The 23,103-nt window shown below is 37.8% G+C and overlaps 1 protein-coding gene, 1 long non-coding RNA gene and 1 pseudogene across 3 annotated transcripts; all 3 read right to left on the bottom strand.

The window, feature by feature from the left end:
• Positions 1-979: 979 nt before the first annotated feature.
• LOC145793093 (uncharacterized) lies at positions 980-7,376 on the bottom strand. Its single transcript, XR_014333604.1, has 2 exons — positions 7,241-7,376; positions 980-1,319 (listed from the first exon to the last, which is right to left on the bottom strand). It is a non-coding gene; the product is annotated as an uncharacterized LOC145793093 (long non-coding RNA).
• Positions 7,377-8,202: 826 nt separating this feature from the next.
• On the bottom strand, positions 8,203-10,437 carry LOC114272036 (uncharacterized). Its single transcript, XM_028213704.2, has one exon. It carries the CDS (start codon positions 10,391-10,393, stop codon positions 8,537-8,539), a length of 1,857 nt encoding a protein of 618 aa, XP_028069505.2. The 5' UTR covers positions 10,394-10,437; the 3' UTR covers positions 8,203-8,536.
• Positions 10,438-12,054: 1,617 nt separating this feature from the next.
• On the bottom strand, positions 12,055-17,189 carry LOC145793092 (uncharacterized; annotated as a pseudogene). Its single transcript, XR_014333603.1, has 2 exons — positions 15,252-17,189; positions 12,055-14,300 (listed from the first exon to the last, which is right to left on the bottom strand). The product of XR_014333603.1 is annotated as an uncharacterized LOC145793092 (transcript).
• Positions 17,190-23,103: the final 5,914 nt, after the last annotated feature.

Here is a 23,103-nt window from a genome sequence, read left to right as displayed (position 1 = left end):
AAAATAACCTTTTTATATTTTCAATCATTTTATTTCTTTTATTTTTATAGAGACAAAATTAGTATTATGAAAATAATGATTTCTTTTCTCTCCCAATCTCTCCACTTTTGGGAAGATTAAAAATGAGCCTCATAAGAGAAATGAGTTTCTCTCAATTTCTCTTCATTTCTTTCCATTTCTCTCTACTTAAATTATCCAAACAAGTAAGAGAAACACATTTCTCTCTATGAGTAATGATTCATCCCCCTTTCCCCCCACCCCCTTTGACCCCTTCTCTCTCTCATTGGCTACCTTTTCTTTTTCTTTTTCTTTTTCTTTTTTTTCCTGCTCCTCCAATCACCACCTGCCACGTGGCAAGGGGGGTGAGGGGGTGACCCCCAAAAGGGGGTCCCAAGCATTATTCTTCTCTCTATTTCTTTTATTTTCTCTCCAAATCACTTAATCATACATAGGGTTAGAAGAAATGCAAAAGCAGATTCTTTTCTCACACAGAATTTAATTAAAAATTCTGAAGAAGAAAAGTATATTGTGGCCATATGAAGAACCCTCGACTGAACAAATTCTAAAGGCCTGCCTATGTAGAATTGGCTACCAAACCTTTCTGAATATCAGCTATACTACATCAAGGACTATATCCCCTTTCTGATCATGCAGACCACGTGCTTTCTCACTCACCTTAACCCATGTTATTTTCTTGGTGGCCTTTCTCCTGTTCTAATAACAACTTCCTTGCAAATCAGATTACTTCTTATTGCTAGTTTAATCAATGGTTGCACATATAAAGAAAAGAAAAAAAAAAAAAAAAAAAAACATCTGGTTTCTTGTTGATGCAAAGCCTTAATAGAATGTTATTAGAAAGACTTTGATTTCCCAATTTATAATTTCTCATATCGCCAATGCCCATCCTGATATCCTCAATCCAACTACACAGATTATATAGATACCTTGGTTTTCTTTTATGGTTCTTGTTGGTAAATAATTAAATAAAAATTTATGTACGAGTTTTTAACTGGTGTGTAAAAGACAAAATTCTAACATGTATTTTGACGTCATTGAGTTCTTAAAAGAATCTGAGACATACAGAATGGATAGATAGCAAGATCCCCCAATGACTATATTGACAAAATTAGCAGTGGACTTCAGTTCTCCTATTTCAAACATGTTTTGCAACAGTCAGACCACTTGCAAACCTTTTCAGTACATTGATGGCTTGTATTGCACCCAAAACACCAACAACTCCATCGTACTTCCCAGAATAAGGAATTGCATCAATATGAGAACCTGTTGCAACTGCAGCTAGCCGTGGTTCATAGCCCTCCCTGCATAGAAGCAAATGAGACAAAGCGGTTGAGCACTAATGAATATGTTTAGATAAAATCAGCACAACAAAATGAAGAAAAAGTAATTCCTAGAATTAAGGTAACTCAACAGAACGGAAAAGGTTACCTGTTGACTCAAAATTGCATGAAATATACACAAAATCTAAAGATTGATTTGGTGAAAAATTGAATGCTTCAATCCTCACTTAAACATTCCAAGCTTATCCACAAAAACTTCTTTTGTCAAATTTGGTGAAAAATTATAAATTTGGATAAGGTTTGGAGATGCTGTAAGTGTAGACAAATAATAAACATGTTAATATATAATATATAGTACATTGTAGCTGTAATTGTAGCTGTAAAGACTATAAAGGTAGACACCCACAACCACACCTTTAGCTTTAGCTTTATATTGTTTAATGTGCCCTTTATGCTTTCGGTGCTCCATTGTATCCCTCTTCTCTCTATAAAGAGAGCTCATTCTATTTGTAAACTTACACACATAATTAATAGATCAATACAGAGCTATTCAGTTGCTCTCTCTCTCTCTGACTCTCTCAAATTATTATCACATGGTATCAGAGCACAGTAATACATTTCTGGCATTCTTCAATTTTGGTGCTTAGTCCCGTACACGGTGGAACTACACCAAACAGCTCGGAATCTCCTTACGATTCCAACGGCACCAAGCCCGTCACCAGAAACGCTCTCACGCGCTCCCACGCGCCGCCCTTTTGCTCGGTGCGTCTCTGCTTCTGTTGCCACGCTCACACGCGCCTTCCACTCTGCTCTTTCGTGCGCTGCGCCTGCTGTCGTGCACCCGTGTGCGCCATCGTCTACTGTAAGTCGCGCGTGTGCCGTTCCGCTATTGTGCACTCGCGTGCGCCATTCTACTACTGTACGCCGCACGCCCTATCTGCTACCGTGCGCCGCATGCCCTCTCTGCTAACGTGCGCTGCTGACATCATTTTCCATCCTGCTAACATCATCTCTGCACAGCCCACCTTTCCTAACTATTTTCGACCTTTCGGACTCACTGGTACACTCTGTTTTACCTAATTTTGCTCCTACAGGTCTATTCCTATCAATTTAGCCCTACTCAACTATTATTATGGATCGTCATGATGCCTCCCATCCCATTTCCGTTATTTTGAATGGTTCTAACTATGTTCTATGGGCCCAAGCCATGTCTTCCTTTCTCAAAGGAAAGAAGCTTTGGTGAATTATCACCGGGGATATGACCCAACCGGTGAAAGACACTGCTGAAACCACTGTTTCTACTGCTACTCCTACACATGAAGACCGACTTGAGGAATGGGACAGTAAGAATTACCAAATCATTACCTGGTTTCGAAATACTTCTGTTACCTCTATCAGTCTTCAGTTTGGTAGTTTTCAGCTTGACTCTGTCACTACTCCTGCAAAAGACATCTGGGATTTTTTGAAAGAACGATACCAGACTACTGGTCTTGTTCATCAATATCAACTTCAGAGCCAACTTCATCGGATGTGCCAAGAATCTAGTCAGTCCATCAATGACTTCCTTTCTTAAATGTACTCCGTTTGGGACCAGCTTGCTCTTTCTGAACCGACTTGGCCTCATCGAGAAGATGCTGTCTTATTTACTGTTTATCGTAATCAGCAAAGGTTGGTGCACTTTCTCATGGCTCTCACTTCATCTTTTGAGCCCGTACGTGCCTCTCTTCTTCATCGCCATCCCTTGCCTACTCTGGAACAAGCTATTTCTGAGCTGCTATCAGAGGAGACTCGTCTTGGTACTCTCCAAACTCATCATGTGGACTCTGTTCTTGCCACTCCTCCGTACCGGCCATCATTCACCCAGCGGACCACTGCCTGTCTCTACTGTCAGAATCGGGGCCTTCCTTCAACACATCTCCTGGTCAATTGCCCCGTCAGAACCTGCCGATACTGCAACAAACTTAGTCCTGGTCATCTGCAACAGGATTGTTTTCGCAATCCATCCCGCTCATCCTCCAACAACCACTCTTCCCGCGGTGGTTCTTCCCGAGGGAGCTTTCATCGTTCCGGGAATCAGTCTCATTACACTGCTGCTGCTGCCGCTGAGGGTTCTGAGTCTCCTGCTCCGTCTACCCCTCTCTTTTCTCCAACAGATGTAGAGGCCATGTTCAAACACCTTCTCTCCCCTTCTGGTACACCTCCTCCTACTGCTTTGTTTGTGATTCCAGGTAACTCTTCTTGGTATTTTGACTCTGCCTGTTGTAATCATATGACCTCCAGTTCAACTATATTTTCTTCCATCTCTTCATCTCCTCATATTCCCTCAATTCAAACTGTTGATGGTTCTCTCATGACTGTCCGTCATATTGGTACTGTTTCCACATTTTTTTATCTTTACCTCAAGTTTATCATATCCCTGCTCTCACTTTAAACCTTATTTCTATTGGTCAATTATGTAAACTTGGTCTAACTGTCACATTTTCTGCTACTCATTGTTTGGTGCAGGACCCTCAGACGAGGCAGACTATTGGGATCGGCCGTAAGCACGGACGTCTCTATGAGCTCATTCACCTTCATGTTCCTGACTCTCCTCAGATCGCTGTTCCTACATCTGCTTCCTTATTATCTCATTTTCATCTTTGGCATTGTCGCTTGGGGCATATTTCTGTTAATCGCTTAAAGTCTTTGGTTTCTAGTGGACAATTGGGCCATGTAATTCCAGATACTTTCGATTGTATACCCTGTCAACTTGCCAAACAACCTGCTTTATCATTCAATAAAAATACTTTTTTTTCTTGTGCACCTTTTGATCTTATACATTCGGATATTTGGGGCCCCTCCCCTACTACTACTATTGGGGGATCTCTTTATTTTGTTGTTTTTATTGATGATTTTTCACGGTTTACTTGGATTTTTCTCATGAAAACTCGGTCTGAACTCAAAACCCTTTATTATCGATTTGCCCAAATGATCCACACCCAATTTTCCAAATCCATTAAACTTTTTCGCTCTGACAATGTTATGGAATATCGGGATTCAGATTTCCTTTCTTTTCTTCAGAGTCATGGTACACTGCCTCATCGTTCCTGTGCTGGCACGTCCCAGCAAAATGGCCGTGCTGAACGGAAACATAGGCATATTCTTGACACTACTTGCGCGCTCCTTCTTTCTTCTTCTTGCCCTGAAAACTTTTGGGGGGGAGCTGCCCTCACTGTCGTCTACACTATCAATTGTGCTCCTACCCCTGTCATCCATAATCAAACTCCCTTTGAACGTTTGCATGGCACTCCCCCTCCATATACTAATCTTCGGGTTTTTGGCTCTGCCTGCTTTGTTCTTCTTCAATCTCATGAACACACCAAGCTTGAACCTCGTTCTCGTCTTTGTTGCTTTCTTGGGTATGGAATTGAACATAAAGGTTTTCGCTGTTGGGACCCTCTCTCTAAACGTTTTCGTATCTCCCTCCATGTCATTTTTTGGGAGCACCAAATGTTTTCCTTCCTATCCTCCTTTCACTTACCCGCACTTTCCACTAATGTACTGTTTACTAATCCTTCCATAGATCTATTTTCTGATGATTTTGATACAGGTTCCTCCTTCATTGAGACGCCCTTGCTCACTCCGGCTCCCGACCAGACTGCTCTCCCTAAAGGACCACCTCTCCATGCACCACCTCCTTCTCCACTGGTTCTTCCTCCCACCGATCCTCCTACGGGTCGACCACACCGGGTAACTCAACCTCCTATCTACCTTCGTGATTATATTGTTGGGTCTGCTGCCTTTTCTACTTATAAACCTACCTCATATCGTGAGGCTTGTACTAATCCTCTTTGGCAGCAAGCTATGACTGATGAACTCCAAGCTTTGGACAAAACTCATACTTGGGATCTTGTTGATCTTCCTCCTGGCAAAACTACGATTGGCTGCAAATGGGTTTACAAAATCAAGACTCATTCTGATGGCTCTATTGAACGCTACAAAGCTCGTCTTGTTGCCAAGGGTTTCAACTAGGAATATGGGATTGATTATGAGAAAACCTTCTCCCCTGTTGCTCGGCTTACCTCTGTTCGCAGTTTACTGGCTGTTGCTGCTGCTCGCCACTGGGAGCTCTTTCAAATGGATGTCAAAAATGTTTTCCTCAATGGCAATCTTCTTGAGGAGGTCTATATGCGACCTCCACCTGGGTCCACTTTTCCACCTCATAAGGTTTGCAAATTACAGCGTGCCCTCTATGGTCTCAAGCAAGCACCCCGCGTTTGGTTTGCTAAGTTCAGTTCTACCATTCATGACTTCGGGTTCACCTCTAGCTCCTATGACTCTGCTCTTTTTATACGGACTACTCCTCATGGTACCACTCTTCTCCTTCTGTATGTGGATGATATGATTATCACTGGTATGATGCAGCTGGTATTCTCCACCTCAAACGTTTTCTCCACCGTCAGTTTGAGATGAAGGACCTTAGTACTCTTAACTACTTTTTAGGCCTTGAAGTCTCTCATGATTCTACTGGTTCTTATTTATCTCAGGCCAAATATGTATCCGATCTTCTGGCTCGTGCTGGTCTTACTGATTGCAAAACTACATCTACTCCAGTTGATCCTCAGATTCGTCTCACTCCTCTCGATGAGGCTCTCCTTAATGATACTACTCTTTATCGCCAGCTCGTCGGTAGTCTTGTCTATCTCACAGTGACTCGTCCTGACATTGCCTATGCTGTTCACATTGTTAGTCAGTACATGTCAGCTCCTCGCACTCCCCACTATACTGCTTTACTCCACATCCTTCGATACCTCAAAGGCACTCTGTTCCATGGCCTTCACTACTCTGCTTCCTCCTCTCTTGAACTGTGTGCCTTTTCTGATGCTGATTGGGCTGAGGATCCTACGGATCGACGCTCCACCACGGGATTTTGTTTCTTCTTAGGGGATTCTCTTCTTACTTGGCGTAACAAGAAACAATCCCTCGCTGCCCGTTCTAGCACCGAAGCTGAATACCGAGCTCTTGCTGATACTACTCAGGAACTTCTTTGGCTTCGCTGGCTCCTCACTGATATGGGTGTTTCCTCTTCTGGCGCTACCTCTCTTTATTGTGACAATTAGAGTGCTATTCAGATTACTCACAATGATGCTTTTCATGATCGCACAAAGCATATTGAGATTGATTGTCATTTCATTCGACAGCATGTTACACGTGGTACTGTTCATCTTCTCCCTATTGCTTCTGCCGATCAACCTGCTGATATTTTCACCAAGGCTCATCCTCCTGGGCACTTCCGTGATCTTGTTTCCAAACTCAACTTGGTCGATGCCTACCCTCCTTGAGTTTGCGGGGGGCTGTTAATATATAACATATAGTACATTGTAGCTGTAATTGTAGCTGTAAAGACTATAAAGGTAGACACCCACTACCACATCTTTAGCTTTAGCTTTATATTGTTTAATGTACCCTTTATGCTTTCGGTGCTCCATTGTATCCCTCTTCTCTCTATAAAGAGAGCTCATTCTGTTTGTAAACTTACACACATAATTAATAGATCAATACAGAGCTATTCAGTTGCTCTCTCTCTCTCTCTCTCTCTCTCTCTCTCTCTCTCTCTCTCTCTCTCTCTCTCTCTCTCTCTCTCTCTCTCTCTCTCTCTCTCTCTCTCTCTCTCTCAAATTATTATCACAAAACAAACTTGGAATCCAGTAGACTAAATAAAATCTCGTATAAAACAAAATGGATTCGATCAATTTCCGTGAGAGTTTCAAAACACCCATACTGTTAAATTTTTCAAAACAAAACAAAACATCCAGTTCACGAATCATTGGCACAACCAAACCTATATTACAATCAAACTCAATAGTTCGATCGCTAAAACAATCTTTCTGACAAAACCAAGTTCAGAGAATACACACAGAGAGAGAAGCAAAGACAAAGATATAGAGAATTTGTATCAATACCTGTTTCTACAAACTTTGGTTATCCATTGATAGTAAAGATAGTGGATTTTGGGAGTGGGGTTCGTGAATTCGGTATCCAGAGAAATGCTCCATAGTTTTGGTTGTTGGGTCTTCTTCATCTTTGTGAGCTATGATTTCAGAGAAGCAACAGAAGACAAATAGAGGAAAAATAAAGAGAAGATAGAAATTCAGAACCATCTTATTCAATTTGGTATGTTGTTTGGTGTTCGATGGTTCGCTATGAAACTGTGTCTGTCTGTGTCCCCTCACATGTAAGATATATATATATATATATATAAATTAATCATATCCAACTTTTATCCATGAATGGTAGTAGTGGAAGTCCTCTGGCAAACAAAACTAAGAACTCACTAGTTTGGTGAAAAATGTCAAAGGTATTGACATCAGTTCTCTTTGAAAATGTCTCACGATGGGACTCATAAATAATGTTTTCATATATGATGTTTGAATTTGTTTATGTATTTGAAAGTCCTCTTTAAGAATGGTGGTTTGGCCCAATGATAAGATTTGCTATTAATGTTTGTGGTGGCATGGATTTGAATTACAAAAACAGTCTCTCCAAAATAGGAGTGAGACAATGTACATTTTAACATATCTAAAATCCCGCTTTAGCGAAAATCTCATGCATTGAATGGTTCTTTATTTGGGAGTCCACTTTGGTAATTAGCACAAACTTATTTATCCAACAATAGAGTAATCTATTGATTATCATGTATGTGTTATATACATCTAGTGGTATGCAAGTTTTAAAGTTTTAAACTCCAACAGTAATGCCCTACACTTTCTGCAATGTTAATCCCTTTTATTACTACATACTGAATCTTATTCTCTGAAACTTAGAAAAATAATGGTTTGAAATTTTCTCTTGGCTACTGGTCGTTTAAATACATTGCTGGTTTGAGCTAATATGGTGCCGAATCTAGTTTGAGCTGTTACTGTTGTTTAATACTAATAAGCTGAAATCAGGATCACAATTCCATAAAAATATGAAAAAGACAGAACAAATTTACAGAACTAATGGCCAGCTGAACCAGGTTTTGCCAAGTGAAACTACAATACAAGAAACAGTTGAGTGCTCAAACTGAAATACACTATGATGGCTTAGCAGAAAATTCAAGATCTATGATTTTGTGGAAATTAGTTTACAACCACCGTAGCAGACGTGAAAAACTGCTTGGTGAAGTAGTATCCTTCTTTTGGCATACACTACACAGATTTTACACGAAACAAATCCTTTTGGAGAACATTAGGAAGTCGCTCAACCGTTGCACAATGTTATTCATCCACCAACACTAGGTGAAATAACATTTCACTGACCGCTTCATTTGGCAAGAAGTTTCTGTTACGCATTTCTCCAAAAAGATGCATTGCTTTATCGATTTCATTTTCTCTAAGAAAACCTTGAATGATGATATTGAATGAAATGGAGTCCGGTGAACAACCCTTCTCTTCCATTTGCAAGAACAATTCGCAAGCCTCAGATAACATCCCTTTCTTGCATAAGCCATTGATCATTATGTTATATGTTACAACATCAGGGACCAACCCTTTCTTTGATAGCTCATCAAATTGTTTCCTTGCTTCCCGTAGTTTACCATTTCTACACATTCCATTAATGAGAATGCTCACAACTTCAATGTTAGATTCAAGCTCAGTACTTTTTACAGACTCAAACAGACATATTGCTTCCTCAATGTGTCCGTTTTTGCAGAGCCCAGCCAACAGAACAGAATATGCATGTAAATCTGGAGAGGCGCCACAAACTTGCATGTCCTTAAATAGTTTCTGTGCAGTCCTAACTCTTCCTGTCTGGCACAGTGCTCCAACTAGTGTGCTGTAAGTCACACTCGTGGGCTTCAAACTCTTGCAATGCATTTCCTGAAAGAGTCGGAGCGCATCATCAATCATCTGATGTTTGCAATACCCATTAATCAATATGTTGTAGGAAGTAACGTTGTGCTCTCCACCCTCATCAACTATCGATTTGAAAACCTTTTCTGCGTCGTCCAACTTGCCTGACATACAAAACCCATAAATGAGTGAATTATAAGTATAAATATTTGGTTCCTTGCCAAGTTGAATCATCAATTCAACTAGCTTGTAAGCTTCTCCGACCTTGCCCTTTTTGCAGAGACAATCTATCAGTACAGTGAATGTTACAATATCAGGAGAAACACCGTGTCCAACCATATGGTTGAATATTCTTGTAGCTTCTTTCCAGAAATCCAACTGGCAAAAACCATGAATTAAAGAATTATATGTGACGACATCTGCTGAAATTCCTTGGCCTACCATTTTGTTGAAAAAATTCATAGCTTCCATCAATCTGCCTAATTTACACAACCCGTTAATCAAAGAACTATAGACAACAACATCAGGGGAAATGTTTACGCTTTCCATTTCCAAAAACATTTCCAGTGCCTTGGTGATTAACCCGTCTTTGCAAAGCGAATCAATGATCATGCTATAAGTAAGCACATTTGCCTTGCCAATCCTCTTCAACATCTTCCTATGCAACTCAACAGCAAGACCCGTCTCGTGAATTTTACAAAGCCCATTGATAAGAATTCCATATGTGAACACATTCCCTTTAACACCCTTCTCAGTCATTTTATCAAACAGGTGAACTGCACTCAAAACCTCACCCACCATACACACCCCCTTAACCAGAGTACCAATAGTAATCGAGTCAGGCTCGAAACCCCTCTTCAAAATCTCCCCAAACACACAAAACCCACAATCTACATTACTCAAATGGCAACAACAATTGATCAAAATGTTCAGTGTACATAAATTAGGTCCAATTCCTAAAAAACTCAAGTTTCTATGAATTGAAAACACATCTGAATAACATCCGAGTTTCGCCATAGAACCCAATATATGATTGAATGTATCGATTGACAATGTTGATTGAATTTGAACCAACTTACGAAAGTATTGTAAGGCGTCATCAAGCTTAATTTTACCTGATTTACATTGCTCTCTGACGAAGTATTCGAACTGGCTCGGATGACCCAAAAAGTTTTTTCTTCGACAAGTGTTCCTGATTTGGGATTTTGAGATGAAAATCTGAGATGGGTTTGTGAATAGAGAAGCCAAAAGAGTACGAGGATTTACATTTCTGAATTGCATTTCTTGAAAAAAAAACACACCAAAAAAACAAAAGCAAGTATTTTGTAACATCAAAGTTGTCACTCTTTAAGTTGGACATGAAATAAAACATCATGACCATGTGTTTTTTTAAAATTTCCCTCTTATCTCTTTGATTAACTTTTTAAATTTATTTTAAGCACTTTACACTCTTATAAATCAAAATTAGTTAGAAAAATTGCATGTCATTTTAGATCAAAATATAATCATTAACACCATTAATTATAGATATAAAATAATTATAATACTTTGAAATTTTTTTTATTTTTTTCTCTGTCTCTCTCTCATCTCTCATATGCATAATTTATAATTTATAACATTAATTTAATTAGATCACAATTAATTATAAATTTTTAATTATTTATTTTAATTCTTAAATTTTAATTTAATTATATTTTATGTCAAATTAATCCTAAATATTTAATTATTTATTATCATTACTAACTTTTTTAATCTAATTTTAATTTAATATTTTAGATCACAATTAATCTTAAATTCTTAATTATCTATTATAATTCCTAACATGTTATTCTAATTTTAATTTAATTATATTTTAGTTCAATTCTTAATTCTTATTTATTTTATATTTTATTTAATTATATTTTATATTTTAGATCAATTCTTAATTATATTTTAATTTGATTTATTTTATTTTAATTAACATATTAATTTAATTTTAGGATTAGAGAAGATAGAGATAATTTTTTTTTTCTTGTATTAATTTCGCTTTAATTTTTCAGAAAATTAAACCACTCTCAAAAGTGGTGTGTGAAATATCCCTTTGTTAGGTTGGATCGAAAAACTAACGGTAGCACTTAAGTCTAAAATCACATCAGGTCTTTTCGACTATATTTGAATAATTGGGGGTAAAGTGTTCCAACTCCCAACCACAAGGGGATAAAATGAATTTAATTATTTTTTTAATCTCTAATGCTTCACCTTTTTTAATTTTCATCAAATTTAAATTTGTTGAATTCTCAATTTGATGAGGAAAAAAATGACTATTATTTGATTTGATGAACATTTGATAAAATGATTGGAGATGTTTTTTGAGCATTTTTTTTTATCAAATTTAAATTTGATGAGAAAAAAAGGTGAAGGATTGGAGATGGTCTAACCTCATCATTTTAATCTCTTTGTTAATTTTTAAGGATAAACTGAGTTTTTATTTTTTCCAATTTAAATTGTAATTTCTTTTTCAATATAAATCACCTACTTTTTGTTGATTTTTTTCTTCATGAAAACAGACAAAAAATTTGGATTGAAAATAAATCAAAAATTTAAGTTTTAAAAATTTATTTTATTATAATAGTCAGGAATCTTTTTGTAATTACCTCAAATTTTATATGTATTTTTTTAACATATATTTGAGTTTGTTATTCATTTGTTTTTTTAATGGTACTCTTTATTTTATGATACATTGCCAATATTTTAATATCTGAAATGTTATAATTTCTTCAAAGAAATCATTTTCTTTTTATTAAAAAAAAATTAAACTATATTTGATTTATAGATTTAAATAAAAATTTGAAAATAGAAAGGAAAAAAATGTGTGAAAATATAATTATATTTCATTCATATTTCACCTATATTTTTTCTTTTCCTTTCTAAATCCGTTACCAAGTTCATGAACTAAACACAACATTAAAAATTTTAAAATTTAAACACAACATCTTTGATACCTAGACAGAGGAAAATAAAATTACTTATATAACTTACTAAACATTAAAATAAATTTTTTTGACAAATTTATATTCACATCCTTCTCACTTTACAAACATAACCAAAATCAACAGAAAAATAGAAAAAAAAAAAAAAATTATGCTAGAAATCTCTCGACAAATATAATATTCAAACACAATATTAAATACTGTGAGTGAAACCAATCTTTCCAATTACAGCAACTCCTCAGCTTCATCTTGGACTTCAGCAACTTTCGTCTGCTCTGTTCTGACCTGCACTACACAAAAACAAATAGATCAATTTTCAGATACATGGGATTTTTTTTATTAATGGTAACAAAAGCAAAAAAAACATGATATTTTTAGAAAGAAAAATGTTGTGGAGCTCTAATTTTTGAGCTCTAAAGCCACCTCTAATGAGTTGCCAATGGACCCCACCCACTCTGAAGTGATGTTTTGGTCTTGGTTTGTTTGTTTTTTCAACAATGATTCATCCCACTAAAAACATCACCACTAATAGCACTAATGCATTAAAAAAGTAAAAAAAAAAAAAAAAATACAACTCCAAGACCAAAACATCACATCATTAATGGCGGGACCCACTGCCACCTAATTAGTGGGAGCACTAATTAGTGCTCCCAAGCATTTTTCTTGTTTTTTTTTTCTTACCATATCATTAGTGCTCCATTAGAGCACTAAAATTAGTGCACTGAATCATTGTTGTTTCAGAAAATAAAAATGCAATTTATCTGGTAGATCTACACAACAAAAATTGATGAGGGTAACTGGAGCCTCACAGAACATTTGTATTTACAACTTTCTTTATAGCAAAGACTAGAAAACTTCTCTCACAACAAAGACAAATTTTACATCTACCATGACATATATTCCTTAACCCAGCAAGATCCCAGTTGCATAAATCATACATACAAGTAACAAACATGTCACAAGAGCAGGGCCTTCATTAATTCATATACTTACTCCTTCATGCATTTGATTTTATCCCACACACAGAGAGAGAGAGAGAGAGAGAGATTGTGTACTAAGGTTTACCATATTTCATCATATAGAGGAGAAAAGGGAGGAAGGTAGCAAATTGAAGCAGCACTGCAACAAACAAGAAAGAGGAATATGTGAGAGCAATAAGCAAAACAATAAACGATAAACAATAAAATGGAACACAAGGGGTTAAAGGAGGTAAACTAGTGCAATCCATACATAAGGGAAGAGAATGGGTGACAAGCGCAGTCTCTGCAATGTTCTTTGCTGAATAGTTATTCCTGGCAATTAATGCTGATAAGATAATTCAACAATGCAAGGAGATACGGATGAAGAGAAAAGAGATAATAGACTTAAAGTAGTGCATCTCACAATTGGTTGAATGGTGGGCGCCACGGAAAGAAAACAAATACCTGAACCTATCCTCTTTCAACATGTATTGTAGGATATTTTAAGGACATTACAATTATCTCTTGAAGAATTAAGTGGAAGAAGTGATTTTTAGAGCTCGTCTTTGGTTCATCAACAGGGTCAACCTGTACCTTATCTTCTTCCCATAGATTGCATTTGCCTGATTTTAATGAAATAAAGCTCAAAATCAAAATTGTATAGCTCCTTTACAGCCTTCGTGAAATACAACAGGTAAAATACGCTCAAAAATAAAAAATTATTTAGTGAACAACATCATAACAGAATCTATAAATTACTAAACAACATCTGACTACTAATAAAACTCAAATGGCAATTTTTCGAAAACAAAAGAAAGAAAAAAAAAAAAGAAGCTTTAAGGAGCTGACTAATGGAAAAAGGCAGCTATCCCCATACCAGGGGGAGACAACAAAAGGGCAAACTCCCGGTACATCTGTTAGAAGTTACCCAGCGACAGATGCATATATTCCCACCCTCGGCCTCATCGGATAGGTAAGCTGGAAAAGTGGTTTTCTCATCAAGTTGATTACATGCCAACTAAATGAAAGATGAAAGTTGCACGTTGCCAATTTTACCAGCCAAAGGGTTTCCATTCCTGGGACATCTGTCAATTGTCACTCTGTGTGTGGGTCGTCGCAACCCTTTGTGTCTTTCATCAATCAGTCCAGGAAACAGTTGCTAGTTAGACACTATGCAATCCATGGCCTCGCCAGACTGCAGCCTTGTGTTCTGAAGCATTACAACCCAACAATTGGACAAATTGTCCACAGGTTCGCCTCCTACAGTAGAGTAGCCAGTAGCCACTTTGTTAGTACTTATGCCTTGATAATTCACTTACACTCTAGCTATGGTACAGTTCCATATCAGTATCCTTTAGACTCAACAGCCCCAATATCAAAGGGATACATACCAGGAAAATTTTAAAATCACCCCAAGGGTCATATGAGAACTACCAAATCTGTAGTTAGCTTAATAAATACAAGCTATATATAACCAAATCTTATCATAATACCATATAGCAATACTAGAACCCCATTGTTGCAAACCAATCTTTCCTTCCAAAGAGTCCTTAATTGGTAACATCAAAATATGGGCTACTAAACCAAGCAAGCTACAAAACCAGTCAATCATTTTAAAAATACACTAGCAAAAAGGGTTCACTAAGTTATCTTAATCTATCCTAATCCGCATTCCATTAAAAAAGACTGTTGTATGACAAGAATGAAAGATTTAACTTTGAAAATGGTGACTAGCAATAATGTACCCATGTTGTAGACCTAAACTAATTTAGGTTAAATGCCTCTCAAGTTGGGTTTTCTGATTTGCACATTGCAAAAGGAATTCAAAAACTAGTAGAAGCTAGGCTTTATGTATCTTTGAGTCATGTACTGAAACAAGACAATGGCTCTGTTTTCTATTTCATGCAAAGAGCAACTAATATAGCACTGTAGGAATTACAAAAGGAACAATTTCATGATCAATCTTCTTGCTAATAAAGATCAATCGCAACCCATTTAATTTATACCAATAATTTCATCCTAGTGTAAGAGGAGGTATAATAAAGCATAACAAATGTCGTTAATTCGTACTAGTCAATGTACTGCATTTGTCAATAGTGCAGTACATATCCGTATAGGCAAGATGCAACATCTATACATATATTTGAAAGAGTTTCACCAGACATTTTATGAACATAAAAGGCTACACGTTTTAGTATAATATAGCCTTACCTTCACAGCTTCAGAAATTTACTCAATCTCTTGCATTCCATGAATATCTTTGGGCATGAACTTCTTTATCACTTCTTGGAGAGAAGGATCTTGTCCTTTAGTTGAGAGTATATCTACAATCAATGGAAAAGTGGATGCATCTGCTGAAAAACCCCTTTGAACCATTTCCTCAAAGAGTATTAATGCCTCATAGCACTTGTGTTGTCGAATAAATCCTCAGATAATAGTGTTGTGAGTGACATCATTTGCCAAGCAACCACTCTGTTCCATTTTAACAAACAACTCTTTGGCTTCATGTAGTAGGCCTTCTTTACAAAGACCGTGTATCATCATATTGTATGTCTTAACATCAGGATGTAACCCCTTGGAAGAAAGGTTATTGAAAAGGGCCCTTGCAGTATCAAGCTTTTTATCCTTACAGAATGCATCAATGAGAATATTGTACATAACAATATCAAGATCTAAACCGTTCGTTTCCATCATGTGGAATAATGACAATGCTTCAGAAATATGCCCATTTTTGCACAACCCATCCAATAAGATACCATAAGTTTGAGAATTTGGAATTATGCCTACAACTTGCATCTTATTAAAAGTTCCTGAGCAGCTCCACATCTATTTGATCGAAACAAACCTTGTAACATAGTGTTGAACGTTCCTCTGTTGTGTTTCAACCCCCTTCGAGGCAATTCTCGAAAGAGATGCTTGGCCTCATCTATTTTCATCTTCTTGCAATATCCATTGATTAGAATGTTATAGCTAAAAATATTAGGGTGAATGCTCCTATCCACCATGGTATCGAACACTCAGATTGCTTCATCCATGTGGCCTTGAAAACAATATCCATCCATTAGAGTATTGTATGTGACTACATCAGGATCCACACCTCTTTGTATCATGACTTTAAGTAACCCCTCTGCCTTGTTCATCTTCCCTTCCTTGGTACATGCATCCACCAACACATTAAATGTATGAACATTTAGAGCAATACCACTATCAAACATTTCTCTTAACATTTCGGTAGCCTCTTTCCACCGACCAAAATTACATAGGCCATGAATCAAAGAGGTATAAGTGATAACATCTCCACGAATGCCTTGTTCATCCATTTCTGTAAAGAGCTTGACAGCATCATCCACCATTCTATCCTTGCAAAGACTGTTCATAATCGTGCTATACACTACGTTGTTCGGTTTACAACTTCCCTCTTCCATTATCCTAAATACTGTTCCCAGTTCTGCAGAGCCCATTAACAATGGTTCCATACATAACCACGTTGGGTTCAATTTCTCTAGTTTGTGATTAATTTCTCAAATAACTCTACAGCTTCAGGAGTTTTATCTTGCAAAATAAGTCCATTAATCAGAGTGTTGAAGGTAGTTGCATCAGGTGTATAACCACGTTTGAAGAGGGAACCTAACAGAGAGAAGCCAAAATGGACTTGATTAAGGCAGCAGCAACAGTTAATAGCAATGTTGAAGGTGTAGATATTGAGCTGATTGCCCTGGAAGTGTAGCAGCTTGTTGAGAATAAGAGAAAGAGAGATGTCGTAATGACCCATTTTGGTAATACGCCCTAACGCTTTGTTGAATTGAGAAATGGGGGGCAAAGGTCGCATTTGGAGCATGTGATTGAACGAAATCAAAGCAGATTGAAGATCATTGGGACCCAAATTGCATGGTTGTTTGGGTAAGGCTTTAGGTTCGACTCCTTGATTGGGTATTACAGCAGCAGCAACAGGAGGAGAAGTAGGGCTTGTGGATGTGGTGGTGTTAGAGAGAGAATGAAACAGAAGAAATAAGGAGGAGGAGGAGGGATGATTAAATAGAGAGGGAGATATTGAACCTTTTTGACAGTTCTTCGTCCAATTATGGAAGAATCAAAAACTTTTCTTCTTCTTGACGTCTTCTTCAAGCTGTGAAGCAACTGAAAAGGAGCCAACACTCCGTCCCTTTAAGATAAGAGACAAATATCTATCTATCTATACTATTTACTCTCCTAATGTATGTGATAGTATTTTTTATTTTTTAAAAAAAAGTTAAATAAAGAGATGGGTAAGACTTAAATTTATGACCATGAATTTAAGTATGAGGATTTATACACACATTATAATATTAATTTCATTATTATTTTTTTTTCCTACTTATTTAAATTGCACACACATCGTGTGTGCCACCCATTAATATATATATATATATATATATTACCTATAATAAAACAACAATGATTCATCCCCTCAAAAGTCTCTCCCAGGAAAAAAATAAAAAATAAAAAATTAGCCAATCAAATACAAAAGGAGTGAAGGGATGACCCCTAAAGGGGTCTCAATCTTTATTGATAATAAAAACTGGCAACGGTCTTGTTTTCTTCCTCTCCTAATTGCTCATTCATTTGTCATGACTTAGGGTGATGTTTGTTACAAAATATCACAATTTTGTTATGTATATTATGACACATTTTTTAAAATGCATATCATAACAACTTTCTTCAAATTATAATGATTTTAGTGTTCTATAGTTTGTTATGAAGCTGTTAAGTTATGTATGTCTGTGTCCCCTCTCATGTGAAATATATATATATATATATATATAAATTAATTATATATATCCAACTTTTATTCATAAATGGTAGTAGTAAAAGTCATCTGTCAAACAAAATTAAGAACTCACTAGTTTGACGAAAAATGTCAAAGTTATTGAAATCAATTCTCGTTTAAAATCTCTCATGATGGTGCTCATGAATAATATTTTCATATTCCATATTTTAATATTTGAAAGCCCTCCTTAAGAATGACAGTTTGGCCCAATAATAATATTTGCTATTAATGTTTGTGGTGGCATGAATTTGAATTACAGAAACAGTCTCTCCAAAATAAGAGTGAGACAATATACATTTTACCATCTCTAAGATTCCGATTTAGCGAAAATCTCATGCATTGAATGGTTCTTAATTTGGGAGTCCACTTTGGTAATTAAGCACAAACTCTAAAACTTGGAAAAATAGTGATTTGAAGTTTTCTCTTAGCTATTGGTTGTTTAAATGGATTGCTTGTTTGTGCTAATATGGAAGAAACTTTCATTTGGTGGTGTACCTTTTAAAACCCAATTATAAGCTATTGCTCTTCCAACAATGGCAGATGCATCAATTTTTGACATCATCATCATCTTCTTCTTCAAACGCAGTGTGGTGTGAGCCTGAGCTGACTTTCGTTTTTTTACTTTTATTTTAAATTATTATTGTTATTATTATTTTAAAAATAAAATATACGCAAAAGCCAATTTGAAAATTTTAATAAATACACAACAATATGAAAGTGTATATAATTTTTATATTTTTCTGTATTTAATAAATTTTAAAGATTTTTTTTATAAATATTATATTTTTTAAGTGTATCCAAGTTAAGTAGATTTAAAAAGTAAAAAATTACTTAAAATATTTAAAAAATTCATAAAAAATAAAAACAAATCTAATTTTATAAAAAATGAGTTAAACCAAGTAAGGTTATTGCGCTGAGGAACAAAAAATAAAAAAATAAAATGTCAGAATTTCTAATACTTTTAATTTTGTGTTTTCCTTTTCTTTTTTTGTTTTGTTTTGTTCTCATTCTTGATAAATTGCTTCAATACTGTAGACAAATTAATAAATAAATAATGATGAAATATTTCGTTGATTTGCCATCATTGAAAATGCCAAATTGAAAGGATAAGCTAATTTGAGCAAATGAAACTTTAACTCAAAAACCAATTTTTGATGAAAATCTACAAAGTAAACCTGGGGACATTTGGTAGTCTCCAGACTTTTTTTTCTCTTTCTTCTTTCGAAAGACATGTCTGGCACAACCACTATGGTTCAGTCTCACACACACACACAAAATTGAACACACAAAAAAAAAAATGACAGACAACATGTCAACATAGAAGTAAATTTAAAATCATGTATTCATTCAATGACATGGGAATATATAATCATTTTTCATCCCTTAAAAAAAGTCAAAATTCACATGACCAGGCATAATTGGATGGGTGAATATAATGTCTACACTAAAATTCCCGAACCACCTGATAATTTTTTCCTCAAGCCACCCACGGTCAATCAAGAAGGGAATAGAAGGTTGTGTAGAATTTGTTCGTTGGTAGCAGATAAAGGCTTTAGAATAGGGCTGAGTTTGTTAAGCAAACTAGTTATTAGTTGGCTCTGTTTCCTAAAACAGAGCAAGGGTCACGACAATTATTTTGGAAGAGGAAAGAGTGCTCATTCTTGTATCAGCGAATATAAATAGAGAGTTCTGGAAGTAGAGCTTGCCATCCATCCGAAAACATACAAAAATTCATTCATAAAAATAAAATTCTTATCAAAAATAAGAGAAAAGGAATCTCATCAAGCATTTGGGAGATCATAATTTGCTGCAAACAGTTCAGAAAAAAGAAACTTGTAATGATATGCCAGGTAACCTGAGTGGTTCAAAGCTTCATTGGGTTCAAAGACTGTAAGAATACCAAGTATATAGTGTTTCTACCAAGGAAAATAGTTACATATAGAATCATTGCAAATGCAAAAGGTCTGAGTTACTCCCATGCACCCACTGATTGATGGTCAATTAGTTTAGTATCAATCCTTGTTCTCCTATTCGTGTAGAAACTATTGCGGATCTTGGTCACACCAGGGGACACTCACAAGCAAAAACACAAGACTTTTAACGTGGTTCGGCAAACCGGCCTACGTCCACGGGAGCGATGTTGTTATATATCAACAAATGGAGGAGATTACACACTCTCAACTCACTGTCTCTCTATATAACACACTCTCTCACAACTCTTTGGTTCACGGTTTGCTCACTCACTTACACCACCTATTTGGCCTCTCCTCTCACCCTCCATTTATACATATTGGAGTAGGTGGGAGTGCCTTTGGGTAGCCTCCATGCTTGACCCTTGACATGGTTGGTGGCTGCCAAGCTTGACTTGGTTGGTTGCCTTCCATTGTTGACCAAGGTGTGTTCACAAGACAATTTCCCCTTCACATGGGGTGAATTCAACAAATCACCCCCTCAACCCATGTGAGGTGATCCACTGCACACACTGCTGCTAATCTTGTCACGCCCAAATTCAACAAAGTCTGCATCTCTTCACTGAGATGCTTGCACCCCCTTGCCTGGAGTGCCCGGCACCCCCTCACTGGGGTGCCATGCAAAGCTTACTTTGCATCTCTTTGAGATGGCATCTCTCCCTTCCATCCAGTCTTGGAGAGATCCCAATATGTCTCTAATTCAGGAGCAAAAGAAACTTTCTTTCCTGGGACATGCTTTGCTGTCTTGGTCTCTTTGCTCTGAGCTGTCTTTAAAATTGGCCGCAATGGCTCCGTCTTTTGCACCTCCGAACTGCCTCCATGCGTTCTTGTACACTTTGGTTGCCATGTCTGCTGGGCCCTATGTCTCTTCTGTGCATGTCTTGTACGTCTTGCCCGGTAAGTGACAGTAGCTCCGTCTGTCACAACCTTCTCCACAAGCCTGTACAGATTCCCTTCCAGTCGTCCATGTAGCATCACCGTATCTCCATGGATGACTTTGAGATTTCCTTTGCTAGATGTGAAGCTATAACCTTTCATGTCTAGCATACTTAAGGAAATTAGATTCTTCTTCAGTCTTGGCACGTGTCGGACTCCATCCAACGTGAAAATTTTTCCATCTTCCATTCTCAACCGTACTGTTCCCATGCCAACAATCTTACTCACAGTGTTGTTAGCCACTCGAACAATACCTCCATCCTTGGCTTGGTAGGTAGAAAAAAGTTTCTTATCCATGCATATATGATATGTGCTTCCGGAATCTAAGATCCAGTCAGGTTTCGTCATACTCGACGAAACTGTAAATGCATACTCATCCTTAGCATTTATTGCAGCAGCGACATTTGATGAGCTCGCCTGTTCCTTGTGTGCCTTGTCCTCCTTGAGCTTTGCACAGTCTTTTATGAGGTGATCCTCCTGATCACAGTAATAACACTTTCTCCTGAAGCCTGACCTTGATTGCGAACGTCCTCTTGATTTGGATCTACCCTGTCTATCATTGGACCTACCTCTGCCTTGCTCATTTTCTGAGGCAACCATGGCATTTTCTTCTGGGTGTTTGCTACTGCTACCTTCCTGTTTCTTCATCGACTCATGAGAAATGAGCGTAGCAATCACCTCATCCAGTCCAAGAGCATCCTTCCCGTACAATAGAGTTGTCCTGAGATGCTCATATGATGCAGGTAGAGAGACCAGCAAGATCATAGCCCGATCTTCCTCCTGGGTCTTGTCTCCAATGGTGTCCAATTCCATTGTGATCCTATTGAACTCGTCCAGATGTTCTGTGAGGTTCGCACCTTCTGGCATTCTTAGTGTATATAGCTGCCTCTTCAGAGATAGCCGGTTTGTCAAAGACTTTGACTTGTACCTCATCTCTAACTTTGCCCATAGCTCCGCCGGATCTACTTCACTGATGACTTCCCGGAGTGTGTTGTTCCCGAGATACAACTGAATTGTACTGTTTGCCAATTCCCTCAACTCCTCCCACTTGTCATCCTTCATGTCTTCCGGTTTGTTAGACTTTTTGAGAAGAGCTTTCACCAGACCTTCTCGTGTTAAAATGTTTTTCACCCTTTGCTGCCACAGGGTGAAGTCATTACTGCCATTAAAAGGCTCAATCATGAAACTTGCGCCTTTTCCTGCCATTGTAAATTTCTTCCCTTTTTAAAGAAATTCCGATTTAAGAATCTGACCGTACGGATGGGTCCGGAATATTCCAAATAGTTGGAACGCACTATTGGATCGCCAAAAAACGGACTCCAAATGGCCTAGATCTAGCCAAAAGAGTTTGAATGCCTCCGATTCAAAAAACTAACTGTACGGATGTGTCCGGAATACTCCAAATAGTTGGAACTCACTATTGGATCGCCAAAAACGGACTCCGAATGGCCTAGATCTAGCCAAAAATAGTTTCAACAGTTCAGATCTGCTGAATCTGGTGTGCCTGAGAAGCACCAGATAACTCCTCCGGTTCTGCTGACGTCAGGCTGACGTCCTCGGCTCAGTCAGCGGCTTGGTCAGTGGCTCGGTCAGCGGCTCCAGCTCGGTCAACGCGGCTCCGGCTCCGGCGGCTTGGTACGCGCGTGCGGCGCGTGTCGCGCGTGAACTCACCCGTCTTCTTCCTTCGTCCGCGCGTGGAGCGCGTGGGTGAGACTGGGACCACACGCCGGGAGTCTGAACGGCGCGTGTGGGCGCGTGATGAGACTGGGAGTCACGCGCAAACTTCTAGAGGCGCGTGAGGGCGCGTGGAATCTCTTCTGGGCTCTGTTTTTGCTGTTTTGGACTCCTCTCCTCCTGACCTTCCTCCTGGTATGCTCAAAAGTGGATTTCGACCACTTCGAAATCTGGACACTTTCGGAAAAAACTCGATTTTTCTCCACCCGGGCTCTGATACCAATTGTTGCGGATCTTGGTCACACCAGGGGACACTCACAAGCAAAAACACAAGACTTTTAACGTGGTTCGGCAAACCGGCCTACGTCCACGGGAGCGATGTTGTTATATATCAACAAATGGAGGAGATTACACACTCTCAACTCACTGTCTCTCTATATAACACACTCTCTCACAACTCTTTGGTTCACGGTTTGCTCACTCACTTACACCACCTATTTGGCCTCTCTCTCACCCTCCATTTATACACATTGGAGTAGGTGGGAGTGCCTTTGGGTAGCCTCCATGCTTGACCCTTGACATGGTTGGTGGCTGCCAAGCTTGACTTGGTTGGTTGCCTTCCATTGTTGACCAAGGTGTGTTCACAAGACAATTTCCCCTTCACATGGGGTGAATT

Source organism: Camellia sinensis, chromosome 6 (assembly GCF_055761805.1).
Source record: "Camellia sinensis isolate YWXY chromosome 6, ASM5576180v1, whole genome shotgun sequence".
Lineage (NCBI taxonomy): Eukaryota > Viridiplantae > Streptophyta > Magnoliopsida > Ericales > Theaceae > Camellia > Camellia sinensis.
The sequence above is the reverse complement of the archived record's forward strand: the minus strand, read 5'-3'. Positions and strand labels throughout refer to the sequence as shown.

Bases quoted from the DNA above. Each gene is read 5' to 3' on its own strand.
- LOC114272036 (XM_028213704.2), bottom strand. From the start codon at position 10,393: ATGCAATTCAGAAATGTAAATCCTCGTACTCTTTTGGCTTCTCTATTC.